At 39.6% G+C, this 17,841-nt stretch overlaps 1 protein-coding gene across 2 annotated transcripts; it reads left to right on the top strand.

The window, feature by feature from the left end:
• Nucleotides 1-2,650: 2,650 nt before the first annotated feature.
• sgk2a (serum/glucocorticoid regulated kinase 2a) lies at nt 2,651-17,552 on the top strand. 2 transcript variants are annotated; one of them, XM_084917644.1, is made up of 14 exons: nt 2,651-2,857; nt 4,537-4,600; nt 4,761-4,812; nt 7,484-7,545; nt 7,779-7,836; nt 8,506-8,589; nt 9,620-9,751; nt 10,748-10,860; nt 10,973-11,009; nt 11,098-11,184; nt 12,595-12,690; nt 13,077-13,232; nt 15,102-15,191; nt 15,849-17,552. In XM_084917644.1, the coding sequence occupies exons 3-14, from the start codon at nt 4,798-4,800 to the stop codon at nt 16,002-16,004; spliced, it is 1,086 nt and encodes a 361-aa protein (XP_084773770.1). In that variant the 5' UTR covers nt 2,651-2,857; nt 4,537-4,600; nt 4,761-4,797; the 3' UTR covers nt 16,005-17,552. The 2 variants fall into 2 exon arrangements, with proteins under 2 accessions (XP_084773770.1, XP_084773769.1); XM_084917643.1 differs by having other exon boundaries at nt 2,652-2,857; nt 4,758-4,812.
• The last annotated feature ends 289 nt before the right edge of the window (nt 17,553-17,841 follow it).

Consider the following 17,841-nt stretch of genomic DNA (forward strand, 5'->3'; position numbering starts at 1 on the left):
TCTTTGCATTGGGATTTTAGCACAACTGTGAAATTCAAATGGATTTTACACATGGATATTCCCACACTCGGTCACTAGAGAGTGCAAAAAATCCACCTTTTGCACTATAAACACGTATTTGGTATCTAGCCAATGGAGCGCTCTTGCAGTTTACATGTGAAGGAAGCGCCGGGCGAACTGTGTTCTCAGAAATGTTTACATTTGATGTCAGGGTTTGTTTAAAACACTGTATGGAGTTGATATTGTGAGACGAAAGCTGAATGTTTTAAGGGCTCCTGGAATCTTAAATATTACTTCTTTGTATGTCTCTCTGGTGGGATTTGTGTGCGTGTGTGTGCGTGTCAAGATAATCTTGGGTCACAAATGTCATTTAAACCATATGAATTAATAAACATCCACAGCTGTCTTGTCTGATTAATGTCTCTGCCTCTTGCCTCCTGCTACGGATGATAAATCCTGCATTTCCTGTGTGTGCAGGTATTCTGTGTGCACAGTACTGACTATAAACTGACTATGCCTACAGGCACATCCCCCTGTTGATCGTATTGTTGTCAGCACTTGGCCATGGTGGCGATAACTCCCTCCACGCCCTTTCTGCTTTCACTACTTATCTTCTTGTTCCAGTGCAGAGGCCAGAAAGCAGGCGCTGCTGATAACCTGCAGCAGCAAGACTACAAACAAAGCACTCAGTTGACTGCTGGGTAACAAATGTTTCATACAGGAAGGAGCAGCAATTGACCAGGTCTTATTTTTTTCTTAATAATATCAGAAGATGGCGCTAAGCAAAGTCAGGACTTTTGGTTTTAACATTAACCCATGTTTTCTGTACGAGGAGCAGAGTTAAACAAAAGAAAAGTCCCATTACACTGAAACTAGTGTTAAGCTGTGTTAAACGTTCAGCTCTGTGCGCATTTTAATATTGAAAGCTTGTTGCAGTTCAGTATTCAGAAGCATGATATAGAAACCTGAACCCACAGTACAGTAAAAAAAAACAAACAACCAAAAGGATATGATAAATCAGGAGTGTCAAACATAAGGCCCGGGTGTTCAAATCAGCCTGGCAAACACTCCAATCTCTCCCACTGGACAGCTTTAGAAAATTTGAAGGATATATTTTGAGTATATTTCAAACTTTTTACTGTATTTTAAGTCAGCTTTTCTGATTAATACAGACTTCACCCACCATCCATACCACACAAAAGTACAAGTACATTTTCTGGTAATTAATGAAAACTTTATAATCTAAATATTTAATTACAGGGCAGTCAGAGCGATGAACTTTACACATGTATCATGTAATCGCTCTGGCCCAGCCCACAATGTAGAATGAGTTTGACATCACTGTCATAAAACCTTAAAAGAAAATAACTTGGATATTTATAAAGCCCGGGGAGTTCAATGAATACTTCATAAATACTTTTTTAGTTTAGTTTGTTATGTAACATCTTTATATAACATAGTGTTTAGGGGGGAAGATGACACACGTTTATTCAAACGTTCTTTCATGTGTGTTAAAACACATCTAACCTGACAAAATTGCTGGGAGTAGAGTCTGCTGACTTATTCTGCAGTCTGTCGAAGTTTTATTGTTTTTAGTTGTTCTCAAACTGTGGGACTGTGTGACAATGCCCCACTAACCGAGCATAGAGCCACTCGACAACCTCAAAAAATGAGGTAACGGCCAAAGTGTTACCAGTCTATGAACTATTTGGGGCTGTTTCAGAAGCTAGATTATCTTAATGGGTCACAGGTCACATATGAGTGCAGTAAATTTAAATGGGGCCATGATTATCAGTGTGCAGCATCCCCGCTTCTTTTAACAACAGTTTTCCTCTTTGCCTCAGATCTTTGGCCCAGTGTTTCCATGCCTTCTTCTTTGCATCACAGAGCTATTACTTGCATTTGTGGATGTCTGAGGAACCAAAGATCTTTTCTCATCATCTACAGTATATAATATCATCAAAACATTCAGAGAACCTGGAGAAATCTCACTTTCTGCTGCCCTCTTGGCCACATCTCTCTTGAAAAAGACATTTTTTAATGTCAGTAAGGATACACTATAGGATATATAAAAGTCACCTGAGCAAAAATGGATTGCAACGTGTACCTTGTGACATCGATGTTCTTTCAGGCTCAAAATGACTTGATATCATTCGTGAGAGATATGTTTGACAGCTTATAGCCCAGCAAGCCATGTACAAGAGTTGTGTTGCGCTAAAAATATCTGCCCCTAATTAAACTAAATGATTTTATTGGCCTACAATCTGTGATAGATGCTTACAAAACAAGTGAGTTTTAAAACACAGTTTATTTAACAGTGCGTGCGCAGAAATTACACATGAGAAAACAAACAAACAAAAACCCACACAGAAAAATCGGAAATCCCTTTTTGGCACCCCTAGTACGCATGCTTTACATGACGCTATAGTTAGGGTTCATGTACTCATGTAACCACATACATGAAGTATCTATAACAATGTGACCACTGTTTCCCCTTTTTTCTTGACAAATAACTTTGGAAGGTTAAAAAAAAATTATCAGGCTTACATTATTTTATATCTTACATACCTTATTTTGAAACCACATAGCAATTTCCGGAAATTTTGCTATTTGCGCACACGCACACACACGCAGGGTCGCTGAAAGTTTGCGCCCTTGCACCGCCTTGTTAGTTTAAGCTCGCTAACATTTCATCAATGATTCACTCTGTGGAGTCCTGCCCACGTCCCCTCATGACGTGTGAAAAGCAGATGCGCTGACCTGAGATCAGCCTCAAGCTGCCACTGTGACTGCGCTCTGTTTGGAGTCCTGTCAGTCTGAAGCGCGCAGAGCACGGATCACCTCATCCTTCACACAGGTGAGCTGATCATTTCTGACCTATTCAGCGTGATTTATTCCTCGGGTCATTTTCTATATCCGGGGTAATAATAACAGGTGCACAGATAGTGTGGAGCGTCACTGTGGTGCTCATCATTATTGCACAGGTCTGCTTGTAAAACTTGCTAACAACCTCAGCCTGCTGGATATTTAGACACGTCCATATGTGATCTGTGTGATCGATCAGGGTTACTGATGATACCGTACTGATAGCCCCGTTAGGAAGTCTCTACATGTTGTCTTTAGTCCCAAATCTCACTCAGATCACTGACTTGTAGCTGAGCTTTTCCCTTCTTTAAAGGAAAGTCACAGTTTTCTAAGAAGGCTCTGTAATAGGTTTTTATACTTTTATGATTCAGTTTTCTATCCAGCTTTTAGTTTTGCGAACACGAGTCTTTCTGTGAGTTAGTTTCTGGTTCGCTCTGAGGAATAATCTCTGAACAGAGTTGTAGTTTTGCTGAGTGTAGCTTTAGTGGCAGATTAAGAGGTTATCATAACTGTCAATGTGCGTCATTTTAACCTCCTGTCACGTCCTTACCAAATGTGTCATTATTAAATAATGCATTAAGTTCGCTGTTATAGCCAAACTGCAGTCTATTTATATTCACTTTTTTTGGGTTACATTTAAATGAACAATAGAGTGCTTTCTTCATATCAATCTTAATGTGGAAACACACTCTTAAAGTTAAAATTTGGCAAACTGGACACTTTTTAACAGCTAAAATTTTGAGCTGGATGTGGATCAGGCCAATTGGAAAACTTTTGGGTCGAACTCGTCCACTCTGCATGTCGAAGTGTTCGAGTGCGTTAATGTTAGTAAAAGCACCGTGTGAATGTGTGTGATCAAGTTTGAAGACTTGTGGTAAGAAACTTTTTTAGTGCTCAAACTGACTAGAAAGGCATTATGTAAGTGACAGTCTGTGTCTATGAGAGTTCTTCATTAGTTGTAGATTATTTAATGTAGCATAAAATCGTTATTTTTTGGGTGTGAAACTGCACGGATTCGGTTACTAACTGGCCTTAAAATATTATTATATACAAACTACAATAAATGCATCTGCACAAATGTAATGTGACATTCAGCACCTCATTTGCCTATAAATAGATAAACAGGCCTAGGGTTCCTAGGAAAAGCATGACCTCAGATCAATGGGACTTTTGTTTTATGTGTGTGTGTTTAGATGGATGTGCGTGTGTGTGCGTGTGTGTGTGTGTGTGTGTGTGTGAGTGAGAGAGATCTTGGTCATCCCGCATGTTTTGACAGATATGAAAAAAGACACAACAATATTTAGCATATAAACATGTTCACCGACACACTACACGCACACACACACACACACATACACACACACACACACACACACACACACACACACACACACACACACACACACACACACCAATGCACACAGGGTCATGTTTCCATCACTTTAGAGGACATCGCAGCGACTTTCAATAACTTTCTGAAAACTTGCCATAACCTCTAGTTTACGAAACATAACCCTCGCCCTAATGTTAAGAGTAAAATTCACAGATTTTATTTTGGCGTCTCCTAACGCTGTAAAAATGTGTTCCCTTCATAACATTAGTAATGCAAGCACACACACAGACACACACTACACAAACACGAGGCCCATCATGGTCTTTCTGTTGTTCCAGCATCCTCTTCAGTACAAACCAGAACTACCAGCTCCTCTTGATCCTCAGGCTGTCGTCACATGAGGTGAGTTAACACCTGCGCAGGTTACGGAGGTTAGATGACCACGTTCCTCTGAGTCAGAGCAGATGAGGAGATTTTTTTTTACCTATAAATGTTGAATATGTTTTACCCCTACAAAAGCTGCTGAGCCCACTGAATGTGAATATTTCTCCTCTCCTAGCAGGTCTGTCAAACACTGATGGGAGTGCAGTATAGTAACCATGGCACACTGTAATGTGAGTGTAATTTTATTATGATGCTTTTATTTTACTCTGTTGGGTGAAAGGGAAACGCGCCTGCGGTCCAGTCCTGCTTTGTTTAGCAGATGTCTAATGAGTGAACTGACATCGACATCTGGAGTGTCTTTGGCTTTCATGCCGCGTCGTATTTGATCAGGTCACACTGAATCAATATATTAGAGATTCAGCATATGATCTCTAGCAGTGCCATTCGTTTGATGTGATCACTTAGGATGAGACAAATCTATGTATTTGTTGTGTTGCTCTTAAATTTTGATGGGTTTCCCTGTTTAAATGAGGCAAACCTCACGTATGTCTTTTCCTCTGGTTCTGGATTTTTAATTTCCAGAGTAGATTTTCACAAAATCCTAATCCACATAATTTAAATCTGAATAGATCAGACTTGAATAGACTGCTATTTAAAAGAACGCAAGACCCAAGTGTCAATCTTCCTCTTTACTATAACTTTCGGCTGCTCCCTTTACCGCAGTCTCACCCCATCCCTAGCATTCTCCCCTGTCTCACCAACCCTCTGCATATCCTTCCTCAATGCACGCATGAGCCTCCTCTGTGGTCTTCCTCTTTTCTTCCTGCTCATCAGCTCCACTTAATCCTTAATCTGATATACTTACTATCCCTCCTATGCACATGTCCAGAGTCAGCCTTGCCTCTCTAACTTTGTTTTCACACCACTGAACCTGAGCTTTCCTTCTGATCTACTCATTGTTAATTCTGTCCAGGGATCCACAAGCCACAGTACTCCCAGTGCTGGTCCCAAGCCTGGGTAACTGGGGAGGGTTGCACCAGGAAGGGCATGAAATCTTGACCAGATCAAACATACGGCTTACAGAGAATTATATTTTCTCTTCTTTACTAAATGGTGGTGCATAATGTTGAACATATCTTGATCCTTTTACATTTTTCTGATATTTCAGTGTTCATATACAAAGTCATCAAAAAGACCTGAAAATTGTAGTGTCTGGGCTTAAGATCAGCTCCGTTACGAGTCTGATCATAATGCTTTGGATGTAGTTCTGTCTGACCATTTTTGTGTCTTCTTTGATGGTCACCCCAGTCTGCCAAGCCACATTCAAAACTATTAGAAAGAGGAATTTCAATGAAAACACTAGTACTTTATTTATGCAAACCATTGGTATGATGTAATAGTGCAATAGCAGAGTCTGTGAATGACCAGCTCAAGCAGTAACTCTAACATTCTCAGGGTTCTTGACAACATTGCACCTGTCAAGGTTAACAGTGTTTCCGGTAAACAGAAAGCACTGTGGAAAAATGTTATAATGGTAGCAGATCAAAAGAGAAACTACAAGAAAACTGAGCAGAAGCAGTCTTCAGACTGACGATGACATTTTTAATCAGTGTCTGTATCTACATCTTTGAGTTAATCCTACTTTACTAACATTATTAATGAAAACACCTGAAATACTCAAACTCTGTTTGCTGCTGTAGACAAACTAACAAACCCTCCAGCACTGCCACTTCAAGAGTTTGTCTCAACCAAAAAGTGCAATAAGTTTTTTCAAGAACAAAATTCATATCAGAGAAAATATGTATTATACTCAATAATTAGCAGTAATTTAACGATGTCTGGCAGCACAGTGGTTAGCACTGTTGCCTCACTGCAAGAAGGACTATGGGTTTGAATCCAGCATCTCTGTGTGGAGTGTTGCACGTTCTCCTTGTGTCTGTGTGGGTTCTCTTCAATTACTCCAGCTTCCTCCCACAGTCCAAAGACATGCAATGAATGGGGGTTAGGTTAAGTGGTGAAAAATCTACCCGTGGGTGTGAATATGAATGTGAGCGGTCGTCTATCTCTCTGTGTTAGCCCTGCGACAGACTAGCAACCTGTCGAGGGTGTACCCCACCTCTCAACCTGAGTTGGATAAGCGGAAGAATTTGGATGGATTACAAAACTTTTTTGTAATAACTGCTCTCTAGATACATCCCACAAGTTTCCTTAAAATACGTTTGAGCAGCTTTGCTCCTGAGCTCCTGAAAATTGTAAATTGCCCACACCTATTTTCAGCTCCCTGAACTGGCTTCCAGTAACATATAGAACTGAATTACAAGTATTACTGGTTGTTTATAAATCATTAAAAGGCTTGGGGCTCTAAATACATATCTGAGATGTTTAATGGATACAAACCCAGTAGATCCGGTCAGCTAGTGCAGTGCACAGATCTTAAACTAAGCAGGATGAGCATTAAGCACCATAGCAGCTAAATGCACAGCTGCTATGGTGCTTAATGCCACAACCAGCTAGCCCTGGAGCTCAGATCATTTTTTAATTTTTTTTTTATTTTTTAAAGATGCTAAAAACAGCTTTATTCATGATTGCTTTTAACCAGCAGGTAGCTGTGCCATCATTGTGTTTGCTGTTTTTATTTTTAGTATTACTACTGGGATCATTTCTGCCTTTTCTTCTCTTCGTTTCATCTTTTTGGTTTTAATTTGATCTTCTAAAGTTCTTTGAATGGCTCTGGTGTTTCAAAGCTGCTAGACATGACCTTACCTTGTCGAGGTTTTACTGCAAACTCCTTAGTTTCTGTATTTTTCATTCGATAATCGAATACATCGTGACATGTATCCTTTTCCTGCTGCTGAAGCCTATTTATAAATCAACTGAATCAATCTTTTTTTTTTTTTTCAGCTGCGGACACCACCTTCCTCTCCTCAAGATGATGTTAACCTGGGACCTTCAGCAAACCCAAAGTCAGTAACTCACTAACCAGCATGTAGCTCCGCCTCCCCATTAACTTTCTTAATGTCAGATCGAAGCACCTCAAACAGAAACTTTAATTATCTACAGTCTGTATTTTATTAAGGAGGTGTTGCTGTATGAAGAGAAACTCTTACCAGCATTATATCCACGATTTATATCCTGTTAGAAATAAAGTATCTCAGAAGTTATTATGTAATTTTAATACATTACCTTCTTGTTTCAGTGCCAGGCCCACTGACTTTGACTTCTTGGCTGTCATTGGCAAAGGGACCTTTGGAAAGGTAACACTGAAACAATTACTTATTTATAGATCCATCTTTCTGCTGTTTAATACATCTCCTGGCTTTTTTTCCTCTCGGTCATTTCCTTGTTCTACCTCCTTCAGTTCACTGAAGGAGGTAGGCTCCTCGAGTAAATTTTTTCCTTTTTTATTAATAAATAACAAATCCAGTTGAAGGTATTAATGGTATTAATGCAAATGAATAAGGGTTTTACTGTGCTGACCTTGTGAGACAAGTGAGAGGGCGTTAGAAAGAAGGAGAGAGAGTACATAGCGTGCGGTTGCTGACATTGCAGCGGGGGTCAGTGAGAGTCTACCTGCTGACTACTGTCTAATCAAAATGTGCTCTTTTCTTCATGAATCATTAACTGTACAATCCACTGAGGCCTCTTTCGGTCTCCTGAGCATCGTCCAGTGGAACATAATAAATATGGACATTCAACTCCTAAAGATCTTAAAAAATAGGCGTTTTTGTGGCTTCGTGTCCACCTCAGGCCTTTTTGCTCTTTGTGTCAACAAACTTATCAGATTTCTCGGTATTATCTGGTTCCACAGACGACATATCTGTGCTGCGTGCGCTACTTTCATGTAATATCCTGAAAGCAGAATGCTGAGATGGTGGTGCAGACTGTTTGCTAAACAAGGCACTAACAAGTGAACCTTCATACAGGTCCTGCTTGCCAAGCATAAAGCTGACAGCAAATTCTACGCTGTCAAAGTCCTGCAGAAGAAAATCATCCTGAAGAAAAAAGAGGTGGGCTCTGCTGTCACTGTGTTAATGTGTTTTAAAGGTCCAGTAATCCGCGTTTAGTTGAAATGTTTAGTTTGGAATTGTGTCAGGATAAGGAGATGACGATGGAAAATAACTGTCCAAGGGTTCCCTCGGTGATAGTGAGGATCTTTGATAGTTGTTAGAGTTTTTACCTAGCAACAGGGTCTCAGGCTTATCTAATCTACAGCTCTGTACAAAGGACAGATTTTATTGCCTCCAGAAAAAAAAGCCAGGCCAGGTGTTTGTTAGACAGCATAATTGCTGATTAGACAAATTGATTGTTATCAATGACCATGCTCGCTGGCAACCTTCTTCCTCAGTCATCCCTTTTCACCCATCAAGTGTGAAGATTTTGTCATAAAGTGACATTAAATGAAATAAAATAATGTAATAAAATAAGCTTTTCATAGTGTGAAAGACAACTTGCACATCACTGTTTTAATTACTTTAAAAAGGGGTTCAAATAATGTTTAATGAGTAATTTTAAAAAAAGTACACATATTTCAACTGATTTCAGTTAGCAGCATGAAAAGAAGTCATTGATGTGCTTCTTTTGGTCCAGAAGCATGTGAGCGCAGTAACTCCAGGGCAAAAAACAATCACATTATTCATGCTTTTTTTTAGTATCTACATCATCACATTGGATTTTAATTTGGACTATCAAAATGTGATTAAAGTGCAAACTCTCGGGTTTTCAAAACCTTTACATTAACTGTTTATGATTTACAGCCATTTTTTATAAATTACACAGGACGTGTGTTAAACATGTTTCCTTTATTTTCCTTTTTCTTTGTATTATTTATGCATCATCACTGCAAATATATTCTGTGAATTATAAACAATATATATTTATGTCCGTACGTGCATTTCAAATTTTATAGTGAAATAAAATGATTTAAGGCCTTTTTGTCAAAAAACATGGAGCAGAAAAGCAAAAAAACTAAACAAAAAAACTGAAAAAAGCAAAAAACTGAACTTCCCAGAACTTATTTTTCTCCTTTTCCCTCTTTAGCAAAAGAACATCATGGCAGAGAGAAACGTGCTGCTGAAGAGCCTCAAACACCCGTTTCTGGTTCGGCTTCACTACTCGTTTCAGACTGTAGAGAAGCTCTACTTTGTCCTGGACTATGTAAATGGCGGAGAGGTACATGCGCTAACATACATAAATAAATCGTTTCCACTTACATAGTTCATTAGACTTTGTCAGAAAGTGGCTTGGAGCGTGGTGAATATCAGAGTTTTCAGAGATTTATTTTTAAAAAAGTACCTGGATCTTTTTTTTTAAATGAAAATGTTTTGAGTTGTCTCTTAAATGAGCTGAATTTAACATTAAAGATTGTAGACTGTAGCTTCATGGTTTGTTGGACTGTCTCAATTAAAGGTGCTAAGTTAAAAAGCAATGACATTAGATGCTCTCTGTAATAAATAAGGTCACTGTCAACAAGACCGATGCCTTGCAGCCCGTATAGCGGTCGGATTCCAAAATCTGTTCAGTACACTTATGACACAAACTGTTTCCACTTGTACAGGATATATTAGTAACTTCCTGGGTGACAGGAAGCAATTGGATTTATTTGTTTACTGTAACAAGCATCATCAGTGTACGAAGTACTGTTGTCATCACAAACAATCTACCTCTAGCTTATTTTTGTTCTCTTTTGAGAACTGCTACAAACTCTCTTTTTTCTTGCTAAGACAGTAAAAATTAGACAAAGTGCAGTACAACAGATGATTTCCACAAGCTTTCAATTCTTGCTAGTTTTATAGTGTTATCATAGTCAGCCTACAGGTACAAGAGTGAACCTTCCCGTCACTGAAACAAAAGCCCACAGATTAGAAAATGTCTTATCTAAAATCTTAACAATCTACTGATCAGATGGTTTTTATTTCACCTATTGTGCAAATTTGTCCACATTTGTAATGATGAAGCCTAAACTGAAACTGGTATGAGACATAGTTGATGTCATATTGTTGTATTCCTCTTGTTTGCTGTTGCAGCACTCAAAAAGCAAAGCAAGTCAAAACCTTTTTTATACCGAGCTTTTTCCTGAGACTTTGGAAGTGTCTCGTCTCTCAATACATTGAAAATTTTTAATATAATTTTATTTTCTTCTTTCCGCCCGTCTTTCTCTTTGTGTAGTTGTTCTTCCACTTGCAGAGAGAGCGGTGTTTCTCAGAACCCAGAGCGAGATTCTACACGGCTGAGGTAGCAAGCGCCATCGGCTACCTTCACTCTCTCAACATTGTTTACAGGTTAAAGAGACGCTCGAACGTTTATTGAAACCTATCATTTATCAAAAATTGAATATACAAAGTAATAATATGTTTTTGCACTGACGGTCTGATTTGTTCTTGTTCATTGTAGAGATCTGAAGCCAGAAAATATACTTTTAGACTGTCAGGTGAGTCAGGATCAGCCCATTTGCTTTAACACTTTAAAGGGGAAAAAGGCTTTATTTGTGTTTGTCACTCACTGTTTTGTGTGTGCAGGGCCATGTGGTGCTGACAGATTTTGGGCTGTGCAAGGAGGGTGTGGAGCCGGAGGCAACCACCTCGACTTTCTGTGGCACTCCAGAAGTGAGTAAAAAACTTTTTCAGTAAACGTTTATGAAGCATATTTTAAATTCACATTCACTGGCCACTTTATTAGTTACACATTGCTATTGTTGGGCTAGACCCCTTTTTCTGCCCTCAGAACTGGCTTAAATCTCCATGGCATGCATTCAACATGATGCTGGAAACATTACTTACATTGCTTGGTCTTTTTTTATATTTTATTTTTTGGCCTTTTTCAGCTTTGTTTGATAGACACAGTGAAGAAAAGACAGGAAAGCAGAGGCACAGAAAGAGGGGGGGGGGCATGCGGCAAAGGGCCGCGGGTCGGACAAGGGCCAGTCGCTCTCAGCCGCATGGCTGTGATGTGGTCGCCTGCTCAACACCTGCACCCTGACTTTGGTCTTTATTGACATGACTTGATCACATAGCTGCTGCTGATCTGTTGGCTGCACATCCATGATCCATGAATCTTCTTGTTCCACCACATCCCAAAAGCGCTCTACTGGTCTGAGATCTGGTGTCTGTGGAGGCCATTTGAGTAGAGTGAACTCATTGTCATGTTCAAGAAACCAGTTTGAGATTATTTGAACTCTGACACATGCCTCACTATTTTGTTGGAAGCAGCCATCAGAAGATGACTACACACGTGGTCATAAAGGGATGGACACGGTGGGCAGCAATCCTCAGGCAGGCTGTGCTATTTAAACAATGCTCAGTTGCTACTAAGGTGTGCAAGGTGTGCCAGTAAAATATCCCCCACACCATTATACCACCAACAGCCTGAACCACTGATACAAGGCAGGATGGATTCATGTTTTCATGTTGTTTACAATCCAAATCAATTTGTTGGAAAAAAAAAAGGTTTTTCTGTGTAGGCTCAGTTTTACTAACAGGAGCAGGACCTGGTGGGTGTGGTCTTCTGCTACTGTAACCCATCAGCTTGAATGTGTTGTGTGTTCAGAGATGCTCTTTTGCGTAATTTGCTCGTAACAAGCGGTTATTGGACTCACCGTAGCCTTCCTCTGACCTCCAGCATCAACACAGCATTTTCACCCAGAGAGCTGCAGCTCATTGGATGTTTTGCATGAAAATCCCAGCAGATCAGCAGTTTCTGAAAGATCAGCCTGTCTGGCACCAACAATCATGTCAAGCCATTTAAATCACCTTTCTTCCCCATTCTGGTGCTCTGTTTGAATGTGAGCAGGTCATGTGGACCATATCTACATGCCTAAAGGCAAAGAGTTACTGGTGGGCTGATAAGATCTTTGCATTAGCAAACAGTTGAACAGGTGGACCAGATAAAGAAGATTGCATTATATAAACACAAGCATGCAGACTATGGGTGAACAATAGTTTGTAGGAAGCAAATGTTCCCTGATAACCCAAAGTTTGCATCGTTTCATTTTTTTGTTCTCTATCATGTGTCTAAAGTATTTGGCGCCAGAGATTCTTCGTAAGGAACCGTATGACAGGACAGTGGACTGGTGGTGTCTGGGAGCCGTGCTCTATGAGATGCTCTTCAGCCTGGTATGTGTATTTGTTTAGGGTTTATGGATTATGAGTTTTGGCAGTACTGTACCGTTGTTAATTTTTTACCAAGAAGTAGTCTTCCGCAAAAGTAAGACACATTATTTTGGTGGTACTCACAGAAAAAAGTAGTTAAAAGTTAAAACCATCCTCCTATATGTGGATCCAAATTTGACCTCAGTTTTTAGTAGACCTTGTCGTAAATGGTCAAAGAAAGGTTTTGGACAAGGTGTGTTTTGTTAAACATCTTAAAGACACAGACTGATTGAATTTTGAGTTACATTTTATGAGGAATTCTTTTCCCTTTGTCATTTACCTTAAAAAGAAACTGAGGATAACTTGATATGTTACATGTGAATGATATTTATTGCATCCCTTCTGTTCAGCCTCCTTTCTACAGCCGTGATATTGGTGAAATGTACGATGGGATCCTTCACAAGCCGCTGATGCTGCCTCCGGGAAAGTCTGAGGCCGCCCGCTCTCTGCTGATGGGTCTTCTCCAGAAAGACCAGCACAGACGCCTGGGAGCCATCGCAGACTTTGTAAGTCTTTCGGTCTTTGCTCCATATTAAAACAGATGCTTTCCCAGACAGGATATAAGCCTAGTCTTAGAATAGGGATAACTGCAATAAATGTTGGCGCAAATAAAAGCTGGGTGTAGTCTTTATTTAAGAGTTTTGGATTTCTTTTAAAGAGAGCTCCACACCCAAGCCCTCTGATAACATTTACCTTGCATGTAGCAGCTATTGGCGTTGTTCTACATGATTCACTATACAGGGAGTGCAGAATTATTAGGCAAGTTGTATTTTTGAGGAATAATTTTATTATTGAACAACAACCATGTTCTCAATGAACCCAAAAAACTCATTAATATCAAAGCTGAATGTTTTTGGAAGTAGTTTTTAGTTTGTTTTTAGTTTTAGCTATTTTAGGGGGATATCTGTGTGTGCAGGTGACTATTACTGTGCATAATTATTAGGCAACTTAACAAAAAACAAATATATACCCATTTCAATTATTTATTTTTACCAGTGAAACCAATATAACATCTCCACATTCACAAATATACATTTCTGACATTCAAAAACAAAACAAAAACAAATCAGCGACCAATATAGCCACCTTTCTTTGCAAGGACACTCAAAAGCCTGCCATCCATGGATTCTGTCAGTGTTTTGATCTGTTCACCATCAACATTGCGTGCAGCAGCAACCACAGCCTCCCAGACACTGTTCAGAGAGGTGTACTGTTTTCCCTCCTTGTAAATCTCACATTTGATGATGGACCACAGGTTCTCAATGGGGTTCAGATCAGGTGAACAAGGAGGCCATGTCATTAGTTTTTCTTCTTTTATACCCTTTCTTGCCAGCCACGCTGTGGAGTACTTGGACGCGTGTGATGGAGCATTGTCCTGCATGAAAATCATGTTTTTCTTGAAGGATGCAGACTTCTTCCTGTACCACTGCTTGAAGAAGGTGTCTTCCAGAAACTGGCAGTAGGACTGGGAGTTGAGCTTGACTCCATCCTCAACCCGAAAAGGCCCCACAAGCTCATCTTTGATGATACCAGCCCAAACCAGTACTCCACCTCCACCTTGCTGGCGTCTGAGTCGGACTGGAGCTCTCTGCCCTTTACCAATCCAGCCACGGGCCCATCCATCTGGCCCATCAAGACTCACTCTCATGTCATCAGTCCATAAAACCTTAGAAAAATCAGTCTTGAGATATTTCTTGGCCCAGTCTTGACGTTTCAGCTTGTGTGTCTTGTTCAGTGGTGGTCGTCTTTCAGCCTTTCTTACCTTGGCCATGTCTCTGAGTATTGCACACCTTGTGCTTTTGGGCACTCCAGTGATGTTGCAGCTCTGAAATATGGCCAAACTGGTGGCAAGTGGCATCTTGGCAACTGCACGCTTGACTTTTCTCAGTTCATGGGCAGTTATTTTGCGCCTTGGTTTTTCCACACGCTTCTTGCGACCCTGTTGACTATTTTGAATGAAACGCTTGATTGTTCGATGATCACGCTTCAGAAGCTTTGCAATTTTGAGACTGCTGCATCCCTCTGCAAGATATCTCACTATTTTTGACTTTTCTGAGCCTGTCAAGTCCTTCTTTTGACCCATTTTGCCAAAGGAAAGGACGTTGCCTAATAATTATGCACACCTGATATACGGTGTTGATGTCATTAGACCACACCCCTTCTCATTACAGAGATGCACATCACCTAATATGCTTAATTGGTAGTAGGCTTTCGAGCCTATACAGCTTGGAGTAAGACAGCATGCATGCAGAGGATGGTGTGGACAAAATACTCATATGCCTAATAATTCTGCACTCCCTGTATGTGTGATTTTGTTTTTATGAAAGGCATGAAAAAGTTAAGCATGTGAAGTTTTTTCTTTCTTTTATTTATAGTTAGAAATAAAGAACCACACCTTTTTCACTCCGATCAACTGGGACGACCTTTACCACAAGAGAATCACCCCTCCTTACAACCCTAATGTGGTGAGTTGCTGCTCCGCCTGCTCGTGTCTTTTCTGTGTGCCTGCCTCGTCATATGTGACTTTATTAACCACTTATCTCCACCTTAGCTGCTGTTCTGTTTTCTTTCCACTCACCACAAATGTTTCAGAGCAATCAGCCAGTAAAACCCTCTCAGATCTGTCCCTGAATCTCTTTATCCCATCTTATGTTATTATCTAGCTAAAGATCAATGCAAGGAAATCCCTCTGACCTTTTACACTCTTAGTCATTATGTTGTTGAAACTCTTTTGCTTGTTGCAAAGACTGGTGTGGCTTTGCTTCTCAATCACTTTACATATGAAATAGAAATGTATTATACTTTATATCCTTAATGAAAATAAGGATCATTTATTGTGCTTCTAGGCTTTTTCAGTATATTGATGTCAACGAGTAAGCTGATCTGAATTTACTCACATGCATCATTTAATCTTTTATAAACTGACTATTTAAACTTGGTTTTAACACCAGCTTTAAGAAGTTTCTCTAGATCAGTGTTCACTAGTTAGACTTAAGTTAGACAAATGGGCCTGTGCATCGCTGTATATTAGTTTTACATTTAGGACACCTTGTCATGCGTTGTATATAATGCATATAATAGCAGTCATCCTTATTTACGCTTAAAATTGTTTCATCTTTCAGAGGGGCCCAGCTGACACTCAACATATTGATCCTGAGTTCACCAGAGAAATGGTTCCTAACTCAGTGAGTCAGACCCCAGAGTTCAATCCCAGCACGAGCTCCAGCAACGCCTTTAATGGGTTCTCCTTTGTCGGCACCGAGGACAGCTTTCTGTGACATCCGGACAGATGAATCGCAGCTAACTGTTTAAATGATTTTTTAGCGCAGAAATCTTGTTCATTATTTTTAAAAGTTTTCTCACAAAGATAAGTGTTCCTCATGTAACACAGCAGGAATCCCACATGACATCGGTCATGTTTGACCGCTGCAGTGAAGCGAGTATGTAGCAGAAAGGGCAAGTCTGCAATGGAGACACTGTTCGAAATAAGTTCAAGTTCGAAATATGTAAAACGTCTTGCCTGGGGGGGTCCCGTGTTTAGGATATACACGAACAAGTTATGCAGTTGGAGTGTCCTTAAAATGTAACAAGAAGAGCCTTTATTTCAGTTATTTGTAGAGAAATGAAGAACACATGAGGCCGGATAAAGACAAAACTTCTTTTTCTTTGTATTTTTTTAAAGGCTTTAGCATATTGTACCTGCACAAAACACCATCTTTGTGTGTCTATATCAAGACTTAGCATTGTTGCTCACTGATCCTGTTTTTATAGAAAGTAGATCCTGATGAACATGTTTTTTTAATTTAGCAACGGATAATAATCATGGAGTCCAGCACTGAGTTAAAACAGGGAATAATAAAAAAAAGAAAGAAAAAATACTACAAGAAGAAATTCATATATTTTTTAAAAAAAAATCTTTCTTACTCTTAACAGGTTAGGTAGTAACAATTCTAGTGCAGTGTTTTGCTTTTTAACATCAGTTATCAGTGCACACTTGGCATGTTTTCTTCATTTGTTTTTATCTTTTTGTCACACGGTGCTACTGATGATTCTATGCAGCATGTTTCTCCTTAAAGACCAAAAAAATGATTAAAAAAAATCTTTGACCAAAGAAGGAGAAAAAAATGTTGAAAAGTAATACGAGCCGTGCTACTCGCAGTGATAAAACAGTGAAGGTGGCATAGCTGGGTGCGAAACACTGGCTACTAGTTATTGCAGCGGTGATCATAGCTGTAAATGTACTAAATGTCCACACTGATTTGCTAATGATGCACTGATGCAGTACCTTTGACTAACTTCAGTCAGTCAGTCAGCTATGGCTCTGTGTGCACGATATAGTCGTTTATTATGAGGATTATACAGTAGTCATGATCAAAGTATTCATTTGTTCTTTTGTCTGTAGATATAAGTTTAGCTTCACTGGTTTATATAACAGGTTTAAAAAGTTGCCATGTCTTTGTGGAAATACGGTATCGAGTACTGTAAATATACAGTAGCAGCTTTGCAGCAGGATTATTACAGTACTACTGTGATTATATCAGTGTAAACTGTGAAGTGCCTCTCTGACTTGGCTGTGAAGTTGGTGATGGCAGTTGTAGGTGATACAGTTAAAAATGTACAGTCAATAACATGTCCTTGCATTCTGTTTTTATAATTCTATTCATATACGCCTGAAGTCTTGTTTGTGTATGTATTCTGGTTTCTGAACATAGCACGCTGATATTTACCTCCTTAAAAACGTGTTAATCTTGTTCAATATTTCATCTTAACAAATGGTGTATCACATGCTTTACTGTGAAACCAAATACACTCATGTACCCGCATGATTTCTGGAGTGACAGCTGTCATTTTTTCCTCTAAATCTACAAATGGTCTATTGCTCTTAGGGGTCAAATTCTGGTCAGACCTTTAAAGTTGTAAAGCTGTGTGCCGAGCTGCTGCTCACCATCAGATCTTGTAAACACAGGAACTGCTGGGTCACGCTGCCAGCAGCGGCGCCATACATGACTGAAACCAACATTAGCAAAAATCCACCTATGCGTGTTAATAACTCAGATATTTGCCAAAATATTTACATGTTCTTTTGCTTGCATCGTTTAACGTGACCGAACTATG

This window comes from Perissodus microlepis, chromosome 20, assembly GCF_051167445.1.
Source record: "Perissodus microlepis isolate ML-2025 ecotype Zambia chromosome 20, ASM5116744v1, whole genome shotgun sequence".
Lineage (NCBI taxonomy): Eukaryota > Metazoa > Chordata > Actinopteri > Cichliformes > Cichlidae > Perissodus > Perissodus microlepis.